The following is a 16,941-nucleotide window of genomic DNA, read 5'->3' on the forward strand; positions in this document are numbered from 1 at the left end:
AGACAGAACTCAGCTTCAACTTAGCGCTCTTGGGTAACAGGCAGACATTTTTTTTTTTTTTTTTTTCCTACAATCCCTAAAACCATAGGACCTGGGAGTTCAGTAGCTGGATTTATCACTCTTTGCTATATCTGGATTGTTTCTCCTTCCTTCTACCTGACAAGCTCTAGCGCTACCCCTCCTTAAGAGTCAAACTTCTTCAAACATCTTAAAAATGTGGGACGCCTGGGTGGCTTAGTTGGTTAAGCAGCTGCCTTTGGCTCAGGTCATGATCCCAGCGTCCTGGGATCGAGTCCCACATTGGGCTCCTTGCTCAGCAGGGAGCCTGCTTCTCACTCTGCCTCTGCCTGCCATTCTGTCTGCCTGTGCTCGCTCTCTCCCCACCCCCCTCTCTGATAAATAAATAAAATCTTTAAAAAAAAATCTTAAAAATGTTATCACCTAAGAGGGGAAGAGGGTGGGGAGAGGGGGGGGGAAATAGGTGGGGATTTCCCGTGCGGAGCGCCAGAGAGCGCGGGAAGTGCTGCATCACCGTACTGCACACCTGAAACTAATATAACACTGCATGTGAACTAACTGGAATCAAAATTAAAACTTAAAAAGGAAAAAGAAATCATTTGTATGACTGACTTCGTCTCTACCACTCTTAAGAGATGTCAATGTCAAAGCAAATGATCTGCCCAATTCCCCAGACCAAATGATCTGCCCAATTCCTTGATCTCCATAATTCTAGTTTTCCTCCACCTTACTTTAACCAGTAGCTTTTGTGGTTATAACCACAAACTAGTCGTTACCCATCACTGCCAATATTCCTTTCTTTGGCAACACCTCCTACCCTTCTAGCTTACTGACCTTTGTTCTGACGATCCAACAGACCTTCGACCCTCATCATAACTTCGCTGTTCATCGCCACCACTATGTCCTCATCTCCCTACTCACTCAGGCCAGAGCCTACCTCCACAACCAGCCCCTAGTAATCTCCATCAGCTCCTTCTGTTTCCATCTGGCTTTCCAGAAAAATTCCGATTTGAGTTAAACTGAGCTCAGTGCTAATTCCAGATCTGCACTGAACAGCTGAAAATATCGAAAGAAAACAAAACTCTAGGCTAACAAGCTTCATTTAAATTTAAACCTCAAATTTCAAATGAATCATCTCTACCTCCCAGCAGCCTATATTTACTTTTGTCAGTTCCGTCTACAACTCTGTTAAGTATGTTTTCACCATCTTCTCTGTCCACAAACATCCAAAAATCTTCCCTACTTCTTATTCAAAGCTGAAAAACTTGCTTCCCACTTCATTGAGATAATAAAAACACTCAGGAGAGAACAGCATTATCTTCCTTCTACTGACTTTCCTTTAACTGCTTTCTCTCCTAACTTCCTTCCAAGACACAGCTTGGCACTTATTTTTATTTCTTCTTTCAAGTCTTTATTTAAATTCCAGTTTATTAACATACAGTGTAATATTAGTTACAGGTGTAGAATGTAGCTATTCATCACTTACATACAACACCTAGGGCTCATCATATGTGCCCTCCTTAATCCCCATCATCTTTTTAACCTATCTCTCCACTAACCTCTTCTCCAGTAACCATCAGTTTGTTCTCTATAGTTAAGAGTCCGCTTCCTGGTTTTCCTCTCTTTTTTGTCCCTTCTGTTCATCTGTTTTGTTTCTTAAGTTCTGCATGCATTGGTATTTGTCTTTCTCTGACTGACTTATTTCTCTTAACATAATGCTCTCTAGCTATATCAATGTCATTGGAAATGGCAAGGTTTCATTCTTTTTGATGGCTGAGTAGCATTCCATTGTATGAAAATACATCTTCTTTATCCATTCAACAGTCGATGGAAATTTGGCTAGCCCCCCATTTCTTTGCTAGATTCCATTCTATCTTATCTGGCCAGAGGTTTTAGAATTGAAGTTATTCCCTCTCTGTTGTGTTATTGATTTTTCTTTTTGTTGAATTATTTCTATTTTGTGTCCATGTGAACACACATACACATGTTATATCACAGCAAAAGAAAAAAGACACTTGACTCCCTTTTCCCTTTCAAATATTGCTCCATTCTGTCCTCCATGTCATATCAAAACTGCTCAAAAGTCAGCTTTATTCATTTTCTCCACTTTTTCAATCTGTCATTCTTTGTCTTACTTTATTTAGTCAGGCATTTTCCTCCATTTTTTCCATGAAACCTGCTGTCATGAAGTCACGAGTGATCTCCATAATGCTAAACCACTCAGTTGTATGCCCTCATTTTACTCACTTCACTGGCAGCAGTATTTGGCACAGGAAATAGATTCCTTCTACTTGAAAATCTTTATTCACTTGCATTACAAGACACAATCTTCTGATTTTCCTCTTACCTCACCACAACCCACTTCTGATTAGTCCTTGACTAACTCCTCTCTGACTTCCCCAGGTCTATAGGTTATATTGCCTCAGAACATAGGTGTCTGCTTCTTTCCATTTCTATCTACATGCCCCCTGAGGTGACTTTAGCTCATCCCTTGACTTCAAATTGTATATTCAACCCTGAATCCTCTCCCTGAGTTTCAAAGTTACATATCCAATTGCCTTAATAACATGTAATCAGATATTTAAAACATGTTCAAAACAGAACTGAATTTCCTCCAAGCTGACCTCTTCTCCAGACTTCCCTATCTCAGTAGGGAATATCACCCAGATATTCAAATGAAATACCTAGTAAGTAATTGTGTTTTTCTCCGCATTCCCAAATCCAATATAGTGAGTAATGACCTTCCAAAATTACAAATCATATCATGTTCTTGTCATAATTCTTCAATAGCTACTCATTAAAATTAAACTCCAAACCTCTTAGAATGACACCAAGAATCTGCACAGTCTACCTTCACCAGCTTGTCTCTCTCCTCATCTGCTAATTCTCTTCCCATAATTCCTAGTACTCAAATGACAGAAATCCTCTGCTCTTCTTCAACCACACAAGTATCTTCCCATTTGAGGATCTGGCTTTTGCTATTCCTTCTTCTGGAGCATTTTTATTTTTTATCCTCACCTAATATACTCTTATACATTTGTTACTCTCTCTGGGCCAATATAATTGTCCTCTGCCTCAAACAGTCTATTTACTAGTCAATAACTCTCTATTCTTTCCCTGTTTTTTTTTTTCTTACTAGAATTTAACACTACCGAAGTCATATACATTACTTGTTTACTGATTTATTTTCTGTGAAACATCTAAAATATTAAGTTCTAGGATGGTAGGAATTCTGTCTTACTGCTATATCCACAATGCATGAATCCATGAAAACCTGTTCAGGCCATGAATAATACATTCAACATGACATAAAATATATTTAAAAGCAAGAGAGAAATTCACAGCTAAGCAAAATAAGATTGAATTGAATAGCTCTTTAACGACAAGAATAAAAGGAGTTAGTAATACAATGCCTGAACTTTATAACTCATTATGACTTCTGATTTTGAAAAATTCTCATTGGAACTTACTAAGTTGTCCCTCTGGAGTTGTCTGTCTACTACCAGTAGTCAGAAAATAAATATACATCCCTGACCCCAGGCTGATATCCTTTGCATTTTTATTCATTTATCCTTAGGGATAACCAGTGTTGGATTCAGGGAAAATGAAGAAGACAGACCTGATGGCTTACTGATTTTGGAGAGTAATGATGGACTTAGAGTTTCTGAACTAACACAGTGTGTCAAATTAAAAAAGTATTGTGTAAAATAGATAACTAATGAATAAAAAATAAATTATTACAGTCAGTTGAAACTAATTTGAATCTATTTAAAAAATAAAAATAAGAAAAGTTTGCTCATGATGGTCCTAAAACAGGAAGTGACATGTAATTTTTAGTATGCCAAAAGATTGTTGTTTGGCATACACAATTACAATAACATGTAGAAAATTTTTTAAATTCTATTCATTAATATAGATAAATCTATAGGGTCTTATACAAAATTCTGGTCAACATCTAAGATGCTATCCACTAGTGGTTATTACTCCACAACAGACATATTCAAGGTATTTTGTTAAAGACTTACCACAAAGAAAGTTAGATCTTAAAAAAGGAAAGAGAAAAATAAAGATCACCAAAAGGTAATCTGTATGAGAATTTAAAGTTCCTTATGTGATTACTGAACCCTGAGTATATGAAAACATGAATTAATCTTATTTCTTTGCAAACTATACATTCTATACTTAAAAAGCACATAATCACACAGTTTCTCTTTCACACACACACACACAGCCATGAGATCCACCTCAGATTAATCTTTTCTGCTTAAACACAGAATATTTTACTCCCAAGCATAACTAAACTGATTCCCCAAACAAGATAAAGTATGTGCACAAAAAAATTATTCTTAATTTGAAGCTAGCAGCAGTAACATACCACTAACCAATCTCTCAATTTCTCCTGAAACAATATTGAAAAATAGGCTTTTTAAAAAAATAACAACAGTAGAGGATGAATTCATTGTATTTAATAAGAACATGAAAGCTTGGGAATAGATAATTGTTCTTGAGTACATTTTCCTTCAAATGACACCTTGAGACTACTTAACATTCTAACTTCCTCTTTTGCAAAAAGAGCTAAAGTTGGTGGCTCAGTAGTTGCACACATATTGTGGGGAAAGTCAGTAATGTAGATTTCATTGTCCACTATTTCCATCTGGAATGAAGGATGCAAAGATGTTGAAAGTAAGACACTTTAGGACAGAGTTAGAATTAGAAGTATGGACACTGAACACTATGCCCTATTATTTGGTCTGTTTTGCTTCTGAAGAGTCTAGTGTCAAAATGACCTAAACCCACACAAATGGGTGAGCTACTGTGTTTCCTTCTTCTCTCTACTTTTATCACTAGCTCAAGAGGCTTACCTCCAAGTCCTAACATTACTTCTCATCTACTCTGATTTTTGAGTCATTTTGCTAAAGCATTTCTAGGGTCTCCTCATCTATAAAATAAAGAGTTCTGTGTGTTTTGTTAGATCCCTTTCAAAACTAATATTCTCATTTTTAATTACATGTCAAATTAAATTCTTATATTCATTTAAGGTTTATTATCCTTACCTTGGAATTAAGCTCATCTAAGAGAGAGTAAAATGAAAATTAAATTTACTTATTCAATACTAAGTAAAAGATCGCATGCATGTAAAAATTAGCCAACAAAAAAGAGTATTCTATAGATAATCATGAAGATAAGGTATTCTTGATCTGTGACCACTTAAGCAGTGAAGTATTTGATAAATATTCATAAATATGGTGATTATTTAACATAACAGGAACTTTGAAAGTTCTCCTTTCCATCCTCAAGCTGTGCAGAACCCAAGCAGCAAAATATCACTACAAAAATAAACAAAAAGAATCCCAAATATATTCTATAATTTACCAACTTTATTGATGTTTTCTAAAACAGATTATATTGTGAAAGGAAATATGCTTTACAGTCTGATTCATTTGAGTTTCAGGTCCAGCTTCGTCACTTACCAGCTGGGTGATTTTAAGCAATTAAACATCCACCAATTAATTTTAACTTTAGAGGGTAGAAATTCACTTTCCTTTACAATACTATATTCTCAGTAGCCTTGGCATACTGCAAATATGTGTTGAGTATTTACTGAAAGGATGAACTTTTCAGACCTGCTTTTTATTAGGCAATGAAGATAATAATACCTTAATGCTCTATTTTAAAACTAAAAAGGAAGTTTTCATGAAAGCCAATGACATAGCCCATGGCAATTTGTAGGTGTTTAAAATACAATGATTTCTTTCCTTGACCCAATGTAAAATAAAGCTAGGTCAGGTAAAGAGCAGGTATTTTTCTTTAAAAAAAAATACTGATTTTAAAATCAATTTTCTATAAAAACAATGAAACATGCCAACATACAGTTTAACATCAATTAGATTTCATTTTAAGGGGGATAACTCTCAATGCTATAAAACTTTCCTTTCATTATTCTCTCAGTCCAGCAATTAAAGAGCACCATTCTCCATGGGCTCTTTTGCGTGATCTCATTAATATCTGTGAACAGTGTCAAGAAGAAACTTCTGTTTAAAGCTTCTGTATCTAGCTTTGCTAGACACCTGGATCCTCAAGGTTAGAGACAGGGCCTCACATAGAGCATCCGGCTGAAACATATGAAATTGCTGATATTTGGCCATTATAACCCATAGCAATGGTAATTCCACATGGTTCAGCCAGTAGCTAGTCAATAAATATTTAATTTTTTTAAAGTAGGAATCAACCAGTAACTTTACACTTAGTTATTAATTCTTGGCATAAATTATAGAGTTGGCTTAAGAGTGATGCTCCAATATATGATTATAAACATAACATAACAATAAGCTAAGATCATCAAGCAGAATGTCTACCTTATGCTATTTGTTCTGGCAGCACTGAAACTGAAACCCAAGAGTATAATTCCTTGCTTCCATGATTTCCTTTAGATAAGATATTCCCCTCCCTGCCTACCCAACAACTTCAATAACATCCATTTTATCCTGCTCTTCAAGAACTAGGTCAGATGCTACCTCTTCCATAAACCCCACCCAGACATGCCCTTCCTATGCTCCCACTCTGCACCTCTCTATACACATACCTTATTGGAGTACAGAACTCTGTTCTTATGAGTGTGCTCTGCTTTTACTGAATTTGCAAGCACGTCGTTATTTTACAGGTACACTGAAAGATTCCTTGGTTTCTCAAGGTCTTGCATTTGAAAAATTCACTGACCTTATTTTGGAATTCCCATATATGTAAATAAGACATAACAATTGACACAGCAAGCCCTTTTCCCACATCTTACCAGAAAAAAAAAAAAACAAATAAATTTCTAGATTATATAAAAAAGAATGAGAGATTGTAGGTTACTGAAGATATAAACAATATGACAATTGTCAGCCATGTTTACTTCATTACTAGGTATTATTATACAACAAATACACAACTTACCGGTCTCAGATGTCCTTACAGAGAGTAAAGAAGATAACTGATTGCCATGACCAAATCTGGTATATGACCTGACAGAAATGTTGTAGAGGGTGTAAGGTTTTAAGTCCCTTAAGATTATGTTTGTGGTTGAGGTGTTCTTCATAAACAAGGCATCTATATTTTTATACAGCACTTCATAAGCAACAATAATCCCATTGGGTTTCTCAGGTGGTGACCACTTCAAATTTATTTCACTTGCAGTAACATCAATAACTTCAACATCTTGAGGTGATGATTCTGGCTCTGGGAGATGAAAACAAAATTTTAAATACTGTATTTTTCCATGCTAATTGCTTCAGCCACTAGAGAACATGAGGTAGACAGCAGTAAGCATGTGACACTACTTGCTTTTTTTTTTTTTTAAATTAAAATTGCACCTGATATTCTTACCATCTTCTGGAGTTCTCACAAAGATGTCATTTTCTTCAGACAAAGAACTTTCTCCAACATGGGTTGAGGCAGCCACTCTCATTTTGTATTTTGTGTATTTCTTTAACCCTATAATGACAACAGGTAATCTGCTTAAGATCATAAAATAACATTCATGGATTAGGTTCATTTGACAAAGGACTAGTGAAAATAATTTATTTGGGAGACTGGCTCTCCAAGTGAGTTTCCATGTAATCCCAGTGTTCCAAAATTCCTTGGGCTTAAGTGCCTTCCCATGTTGATATTTTACTTCTTTTCTGAATATTAAGATAATCATCTGAAGCTGAAAAATAATTTTTGGCCCACTGCAAGGACTATGTTGACCTGGCACAAACAGCATTTAACTCAGTTACTTCAGCTGATTTTCACATTCATGCATTTAAAGTTTTTAACACTTTATTTCGGTGTACCAGATAAAAATATTTTCTGGGTTAAGTATGTCCGTACAATACTTGTGGTCTGATTATCTCTCTCTTTTTTTGTAGATAAATATAGATAAAGAAAAACTCATTTAATCAAGGTATTTCTGCACATTTTTCAAGATATCCATGGCAGCACAGCATAAGGAAATCTGAAATATGCAGCACGTGTCCTGCAGTGCTTAAGGCAGAAGGAGATGCCTGTTTTCATCAGAAAAGCAATGTTTTAAAAAAGATTGTTCTACCTGTTATGAGAAAGCTGTTGGCTGTCGTGGTCATCTGGAATGCTCTATTTGTATCCAGTTCCATTGCATAAATGGTATAATGAGTTATCTTTCCATTGGGATATTCTGGAGGATCCCAATATAACAAAATAGATGAAGAACTAATATTTTTGTAGTTTATAATTTGAATGGAGCTTGGCACTTGTAAAGAAGAATGAACAATTAATGTGAACAAAAAGAAAATGTATTACAATGTGTAAGAAAAATATTTGCAGGTAATTATTTCAAAGGAAATACATTCTTACCTTGCTCCTGTGTCCTCACATTGAGAACCGTTGGTGGTCCTTCTCCCATGATGGTGAAAGCAGATACACTAATCATGTGCTCAGTGAAAGGTACAAGCCTCCTGATAACATAAGACAGCTGTTCAGCTGCAATGTTAGTGATATACAGATTCTCTGTAGTTCCTATTGAAATCAGTTAAAAAAATCATCAAAATTATTTTTTGCTCACAGAGTGAAATCTTAAACTTGACTTCACATTAGTCATTAATTTCTCTATGTACTTCTTTATGCAAAATAATGAAGATATGTATGAATAATATATATATATATATTATTAATAATACATACATCCTGGAACATGAGACTAGGGTTTTGGGAAAATATAGACTTCTGAAAGGGAATGGCTAAGAATTGCTTTCTGAAATGAAAGATGAGGCAGTAATATCAAATTAAAATGTTATAAGTCAATGCTCTGTTGTAATGTAAATATTATCAAAATGAGAATTATTTGGACTCAAAAATCACCTTACCTTTATTAAAACTCTTTGAGGTTTAAAGTAAACATGCTAGGGTAACTTACACATAAATATGCCTGAATAAGGATTTCAACAAATGTTAATTTCTTTAAATTAAGAACCTGTGCTTCCAACAATGTTAAATAAAAATTAGGCCAAACAAATACCCAAGGAAACATCTGTATCAGAAATTGGAAGTCTCTTAATTTTTGGTCTTGCTCTGGTCTTTGCCCAGGAAAAAAATGTATCAGTAAATGAAATAAACATATATTGAATACAATGTGAATTTTTTTTACTAATTCTAGCATCATAAAATAACATAACACTTTTAATTTGGAATGAGATAATTACCAAATCAGAAAAAAGGCAATGAAAAAAAAATTCTTCTCACTCTTAGAATGACCAAAGAGATCATTTAGATCTTGTGTCGTGTAACCAAGTATTTTTAATTTGCTATCTATGGCATTCTTCTCTTAGAAACAATAAGATCTACTGACCCTGAAAAGCAAGTGTATACACTAATGACATCACCACATCGCTGGGGTCACCTACACCTGTTTATCACCGCATGCACTAGAGTTGTAACTTTCTGACCTATTTACCTTTAGTGACATTTGAAAACCTATTACTCAAAAGCTGCAGAGAGTGGGAGGCCTGTAAATGATTTGAAGATATGTTAATCCCTGCCCATCACACCTGCTTTGGCAACTGTAATAACTGATTGTCTATGCAGCTTGGCCAGAGACTCTAGGGTGCTACTTTCTCTAGGAGGAAGGTCAAATGGGTTAGGAGGGGCCAACTCCTGCCTGTGTGGCATTTCCATTTGCTGCATGAGGTTATCCAACAGTTGAAGAAGAAAAAAAATCTGACTCTAGCTCATGAACCATTAATAATATGGTTGAACTCGAAGTTAAGGTTCATATCTGGGCTAGCTAGGACTGGTGGTTTGAAATGCACTTCAAAGAACATAAAAATTGTACCTACCAATTGCTGAATGCTGGTCTTCAACTCCGTTCCTCACAGGAAAGTTATTATGTGCATGGCTGTTATATATAGCGGAAGCAAGAGAGTACAGGTCTGAAGATATCTCTGCTGAACCCTCAAATAATTCTGCCATTGACTCTACTATGTTCACAGTTTCTGGAGTCATAGGGTCATCTATATACTGCAGTTAAAAACAGACATTTACCATGACTCTAACAGTTACACTTAATAATGACTTCGCTCAAGTATTTAACTTAAAAAACTAGTAACTTTGGAATCACACTTTTTAAAAAGATAATATTATTTCCATGGCTACTGTTTTCCTTTACATTCCCAGATTTCATCCTAGAGCTATTAAATTCCTGCATCATTTTAACACATCCTGATCACTCCATTATTTAAGAGATCAATACTGTATTGTGGGATGAAGGGGATATTTGTTACTGGAGTGAGTTACTTTATTGTAAAATTAGTTGTCCGCATACAGAAGTTTCATAACTAAACTATTTTAAAACTATTCACCCCCAAAAGTAAGTGTTCTGGGCACATTGCCTTGTTAAAATATGTTTTGCTTCTCTATCTTTGTGTTCTCATTTGCACATGAGGTGTGAGAGGCTTTCATGCCCACTTGATACATCAATAAACAGTAGTTTATCTTTGATCAAGGGAAGTTACAGACAAGAACAAAGCTGCATGGCAATAGCTTTCAAATAGCTTGTCCAAGGCTCTGGACCTAAAGAATATTTTAAGCAACCGTGATTGCTCCTACATCCCATAATGTACTTCACACATGTCAAGTTCACCAAATTAACCTATACTGAAGAGAAAATATCAGGGGCACATTACAGATAAAGAAAGAAAGAGTTTCTATTGGGATAACAAGATGACTCTCTCCCTTCTCCCTCCCCACACAGCATAACTGATAGAGGAAAGGGTATTTGGGCCAAATACTATTAAGTATTTTCTGTAGTTTTTCAACCTCGGAAATAACGCTAAGTGTTAATCAAAGTAAATGTTGCCTTAAGAGACTTAACAACCAAATGAAATGTGTGGACTTTGGATTCTAATTAGTACATACCTACCAACACAGTCTTCAAAGATAATCAGGAAAATTTGAATATGTTCTAGATATTAGATGATACCAAAACAATATTAGTAATTCTGATACTCATGGTAATGGAATCATTATATGAATTAAAATGTCCATAAGTTTTAGAGATTTGTTCTTAAGTAGGCATGTAGGAGCAAAATGAAGTCTGGAATTCATTCTAAAATATGTCTAGGGCAATAGTAACAATGGGAAACAGCTGATGTTGGTGTGGCAGGATGTTGGTTACTAAACCAAGGTGAAGGACTAATAGGGGGTTATTACATTCTCTTCTCTACTATTATATCTGTTCAAAATTTTCCAAGATAAAATCATTTTGAAAAAAAAATTGCAAGAACTACTTGCTTTTGGTCCATTCCTTTTCAAGTTCTACTTCAAAATTCACCTTTTTAAGAAAAGCAAAAATGCTTTTTGCATTTATTCCTTCCCAACTCCATGCTCTCGTATCCTCAAAACTTATAATATATAATAAAGGTTTTATTTATGTAAGTAAGTTTTGGTACTCTTATTTTTTTAATTATCTTACATGTTTTGGTGTTGTCTTTAGTCCTAGAGCCAAAAACAGGGTTTTTATTCCTAAATAATATCAACACTTTCTATTAAAAAAAAAAAAAGTAAAAGGTGTTCAGGAAAAATTTCAGGAAGGCAAGAAATTTTAAGGCAGTTTGTTTAACCATCTACAAAGATAGGCCATTGGAATATTAACTTTTCTGAGATATGAAAGAATGGAGAAATGATCCAAGGAAATCTCTAGTTCTCCAAATGATGTTTATAAAATAAAATTATCTAAATCTTGTTACATTTTTAGCCAGAAGAGTATTGTGATGGAAAGCAGGGGGATACCTATAAGATCTATTCTAAAATTGTTGCAAAAAGAACTCTGAAAAGGGAACTCTATATGGGACAAGTTAAAGGTCTTCTATCTTCCAACGGCTCACTTCAGTTCTGCCTCCACAAGGAAATCAGGAAGGGCATGAATCACAAACACATAATTCAGAGATGCTCTGGTATTCCAGTCAATAGTTTATGCTTGAAACACACAGCTGTTTCCACTATCAATCAGCCACTCTTTGAGAGTCTACTGTGTACAAAGCACTACAGAAGGTACAATGAATTAGTACAATTTCCCCCTGAACTACAACTTTGCATTAAATCTCCCAATATTTTACACTCCATGTCAGATACATTATTGAGAGTAAAACCACAGCATCCTATCGGTTAACTAAGTTAAGCATCTCTGTTGGCAACTGCCATTTCAATGAAAGAGTTGACCTAAATAATTTTGACTTTCTGAATTTCTCTCGAATTCTGGTATTCTGGAAAGACCCTTCCTAACTGGGGCGATGATTTGAACCTTGGTTTCACAACAACCCAGAATATTATTTGTTACCACTGAGAGGGCTGTGCCATGAATATTTCCCACTCTTCGCCTCTCTTAAAAAGACAGCAGATATTAAATTTTTCAAAGAATAAAAAATAATTATCTCAAGAGCAAAAATGATGGGAAAGAACTAGAACTGAAGAAAGTAACTAGGGGGTGCCTGGGTGGCTCAGTTGGTTAAACATCTGCCTTTGGCTGAGGTCATGATCCCAGGATACTAGGATTGAGCCCCACATTGGGCTCCCTGCTCTGTGTGGAGTCTGCTTCTTCCTCTGCCTGCCACTCCCCCGGCTTGTGTTTGCTCGCTCTCTCGCTCTCTCTCTCTCTCTCTCTGTGTCAAATATAAAATCTTAAAAAAAAAAAAAAAGAAAGAAAGAAAAAGTAGTTGGAAGTGGTAGAAATGGACGTGAGAGAAACAGAAGGGAAAAGAAGCCCACTGCAACTCCTAAAGGTTTCAGACTGAGTTAGTCCCAGGCTCTCAACCTCAGTACTATTGACATTCTGTGTTAGATAATGTTTTGTTGTGGGAGGTTTAGCAACATCCCTGGTCCCGACCCATGAGAAGCATCTCCTCAGTTGTGACAAAGAAAAACGTCTTCAAAGATTGCCAACTGGAGAGCAAAATCTCCCTTGGTTGAACACAATTGACTTAGGAAATGTCACAGTTCACCAACATGAAAGGCCTCTCATATGTTACCCAGGAATCTTTGGAATTTATGTGAAAGAATTACAAGTTCCTCAGAGTTAAATTCCTAATCCATCTGTATAAACCAACCCGATTCTACGTGTAATTACCTTCATTATAGCTAATGTGATTTTATTTCTAAAAAAAACTCCATTACATCTATCAATTTGGACTCACTGGAGGTCTACTGGGTTAAATTAATGAAACAGTTGACTTATTCTTAAGAAAGGCTTCTATATTTTATTATGAACTATAACATGATTTATGCTGTTATTAAGCAGTGGCAAAAAGAAAAGTCCACAATTAGTGTATGTTTGGAAACCTAATGGATATTGTATCCTCCTGCATATTATTTGGGTGACAAATCCTTAAGGCTTAATTTTTTTCTGTTCCTAATGGTCAATAAAGTAAACTTTATCACAAGCATTCCTAAGCTACCCTTGAGTCCTGTCAGCTTCATTCCATAGCAATTGGTCAAGCATTTAGCTGGCTTTCTTCTCATGTTCACCAATGACAAAGATTGAGATTCTTGTGAAATAAATCGGATAAAAAGATGTATCTGTATAAATCGCAGAAATTCATAACATTAGGCAGCAAGATGGTGTTTTAGGGGAGAAAATGCTCCAGGATTCTACCAGAAGAACAAGTACAGGATGAGAGCTGACTGAAAATTCAACTTAAGAGCAGTCCATGGAGAGATGACTTAAGGGTTTTACAGACTTTAGTCTCAGTGGAATAAGTCTTGCTAAGAAATTAATTTTATTCTTTGCATTGAAAGAAGTAAGAAACGAACATCAAGGTAGAAAATATTTCTTCTCAAGACAGATCTAATCAAATTACATATGGAATATTGTGTTCAGATAATTAAGAGGCTCATTGACAAACTGGAAAATATACATAGGAGAGTAGTCAATAATATGATGGATCCAGAAACCACAGCTGATGAGAAACTGAGGACATTAAGCCTTAGGGAAATGACCATTGTTTTCAAATGATAAAAAATTACACTACTGTGTACTATTGTTACTACTACAAAGAATGACATTTAAAACTACTACATGTCAAATATAGTGCTAAGTACTTTCACTCATATATCACTTCATTATAGCCCAAAGAGGTATCAAGAGCTTAATTTTACAGTCATCTGTTCAAGTTCACAAAAATAGTCATAGCAGAAGTAGGACTGAAACAGATTTCTCTGGTTCCAAATTCCAAGCTCATACCATGTGAGTCTAGAGAAGAGAGAGGAAACAAACTGGTAAACATTAGAAGAAAAATAGTTCAGTTCTGAACAATTAGAGAACAGAGTAGTTTCTTACTCATCTGTGTATTTCTTGGACCTAACAGAATGCTTGGAACTTTGTAGTTACTTAATAACCACATGCCTGCGAGGTCACAAAGAAGAATATTTTAAAGTTCATAGAATAGGAGCTGTTTTTATGGTAGTAGTTACCCTATTATCAGAGCTGATCAAATATTTTAGCAGAGTCTGGATTCCCAATCATTTATTAGGCATATTATACATGCAATTCATATATAAATTTGGAAGCTGAAATAAAAGTCTTCAAATGTAGGCACCTGGGTGGCTCTGTGGGTTAAGCCTCTGCTTTCAGCTCCAGTCATGATCTCAGGGTCCTGGGATCGAGCCCCACATCGGGCTCTTGGCTTGGTAGAGAGCCTGCTGCCCCTTCTCTCTCTGCCTGCCTCTCTGCCTACTTGTGATCTCTCTTTCTCTCTGTCAAATAAATAAATAAAATCTAAAACAAAAGTCTTCAAATTCTGAGATTTAATTTTCTAATATATTTTTCAAGAATTTGTTTAAATATTGAAAATGAAATCTTTTACATGTTTCAGCATACTCATATAATCCCTATTTATTAAGAAATGAACAAACCATAAAAGGTCGCTGGAAAAAAAATTTTCAATAAGGATGACTCACTTTCTACCATGGAGCTAGATTTCTTAAATAGATATATACCTTCCCCATCTCTTCTCGATTTTTAGTTACTTTGCATTAGAGAGAAGTATAAATAATATACTTAAACCTGGAAGGATTATTCTAATAGAGTGTGAAATATGTAATAGTGGGCTGGGACAGTGTGGTGTACCCACTCTCATGTGACCCCCCCTATTATTCCTACCTGCTGCTGTTCATGCATTTGTATAATTCCTATGGTTGTGTGGGAACTATGATTTGCATATAACCAATGAAACCAGGCAAAGGTGAGAGGATGACATTCCTATGATTACATTGTACCAAACAGATTCCCCTTGCGGGCAGGATGAACTAAATGGCCACTTTGGGAAAATCCTCATGACCATCTTCCTGTGGGAGGCCTTTGTGATCTGGGACTAAGGCTAGCATCCAGTCAAAAAGCTGAGGCCCTCAGTTTTCCAGTCAAAAGGATATTAAATCTGCTGATCAGTCTGGAAATGGCTTCTTCCCAGTCAAGCCACCAGACGAGAACACAGCATAGTCTCTGACCACAATATTACAAGACCCTAAGCAGAGAATGCATCTAAGCTGTGTGGATTCCTGACTCACAGAAACTGTGACATAATAAATTAATATGAGTTGCCTTTTTTTAATAAAGATTTTATGTATTTATTTGACAGACAGAGATCACAAGTAGGCAGAGAGAGAGAGAGAGGAGGAAGCAGGCTCCCTGCTGAGCAGAGAGCCTGATGTGGGGCTCGATCCCAGGACCCTGGGATCATGACCTGAGCCAAAAGCAGAGGCTTTAACCCACTGAGCCACCCAGGTGCCCCTAATATGAGTTGTCTTGAGCTTGTGGCGAATTGTTATACGACAGTGGAAAACTGATGCAGTAAGACAACAACAGTCCAGGCAAGAGACTATGCAATCCAGAGCTATGGTGGGGACCCAGGAATGAAATATAGATGTATGAATTACCCTTTGGAGGTAAAAATAGCTGGCTTAATCTTGAATGACTACTCAACGTTCAGTATAACCCAAGTCAGAGGTAACCCCATGGTTTTGAACTTTTACAACAGAAAGAGTAACAATGCCATAATCTGAAAAGAGAAGTATCAGGCATGTAAAAGCACCATAAAGGCCTTCTCAGTGCTCTGAAAATGACCTTCATGTCAGAGACCTGTGGTGTCCCAGTCCAAAGAGTAAAGGAATTCTAAGCCTAGTAATTTGGTATCTAGGGTACAAATTAGTCTCTTTCCAGACTTCATTCTTCATAACTGAAACTATTGTCTTTCTTCTTGTGTGTCCCGTGGAAACCTTCACAGGTCTCCATCGCCATCCCCGGATCTGTCAAGTCATCGGTTCCAAGCTGTATCCCATCTTTGTCTGCTCCTCCTGGTCATTAACCAGACCATTATCCATAGAAGGATTTTTGTTTGTTTGTTTGTTTTATGAGGGAAAATGAGTTTAGATGAGATAAACCCTGATAGAATCTCTCTACAGATGGTTGCCATTAGGAATAGAGTACCAGAGAAAGACCAGAGTAGAAAGCAAGGCAAAGGGATTATTCAGGTAGGAAGCTGTGATTGAAACCGTATGATCATCAAAAGAGACTGTAAGAAGAAGGCTGAAAACAGGACTGGCTGGAATATGTTTATAATGAAGGAGTTAGAAAATTATAGGAGAACTAGCTGTTTCATTTTTATTTGTACTATACAAGAGCAAAGTTTTTCAAAGTCACAGCATATGAAAATGGAGGAAGCATGAGGCAGAAAATAATCAAAAAGCTGGAGAGTAGGAGAGAAGAAAAATGGATTTTGGAGGAGACAATAAAGATGGGGACACTTAAAAATATATAACCACCTTATTTGACACTTAGGTCACTGGTGACTTCTAACAAGATTTCAAAGACTTAGTTAATTCTTATGAAAGAGTGTGGAGGCCATACTTTGAGAAGTAGAAGAGCAAATGAAAAGTAAGAGC

The 16,941-nt window shown here is 36.0% G+C and overlaps 1 protein-coding gene across 1 annotated transcript in view; it reads right to left on the reverse strand.

The window, feature by feature from the left end:
- PTPRQ (protein tyrosine phosphatase receptor type Q) overlaps positions 1–16,941 on the reverse strand; it is a 198,273-nt gene that overhangs the window by 159,730 nt on the left and 21,602 nt on the right. The window contains exons 10-14 of the mRNA XM_082742760.1: positions 9,849–10,029; positions 8,371–8,532; positions 8,087–8,266; positions 7,384–7,491; positions 6,955–7,236 (exon numbers count right to left, since the gene is read on the reverse strand). Of these exons, the coding sequence (XP_082598886.1) occupies positions 6,955–7,236; positions 7,384–7,491; positions 8,087–8,266; positions 8,371–8,532; positions 9,849–10,029 (913 nt within the window). The remainder of the gene's footprint in view (positions 1–6,954; positions 7,237–7,383; positions 7,492–8,086; positions 8,267–8,370; positions 8,533–9,848; positions 10,030–16,941) is intronic.

This window comes from Mustela nivalis (assembly GCF_964662115.1).
Source record: "Mustela nivalis genome assembly, chromosome: 7".
Lineage (NCBI taxonomy): Eukaryota > Metazoa > Chordata > Mammalia > Carnivora > Mustelidae > Mustela > Mustela nivalis.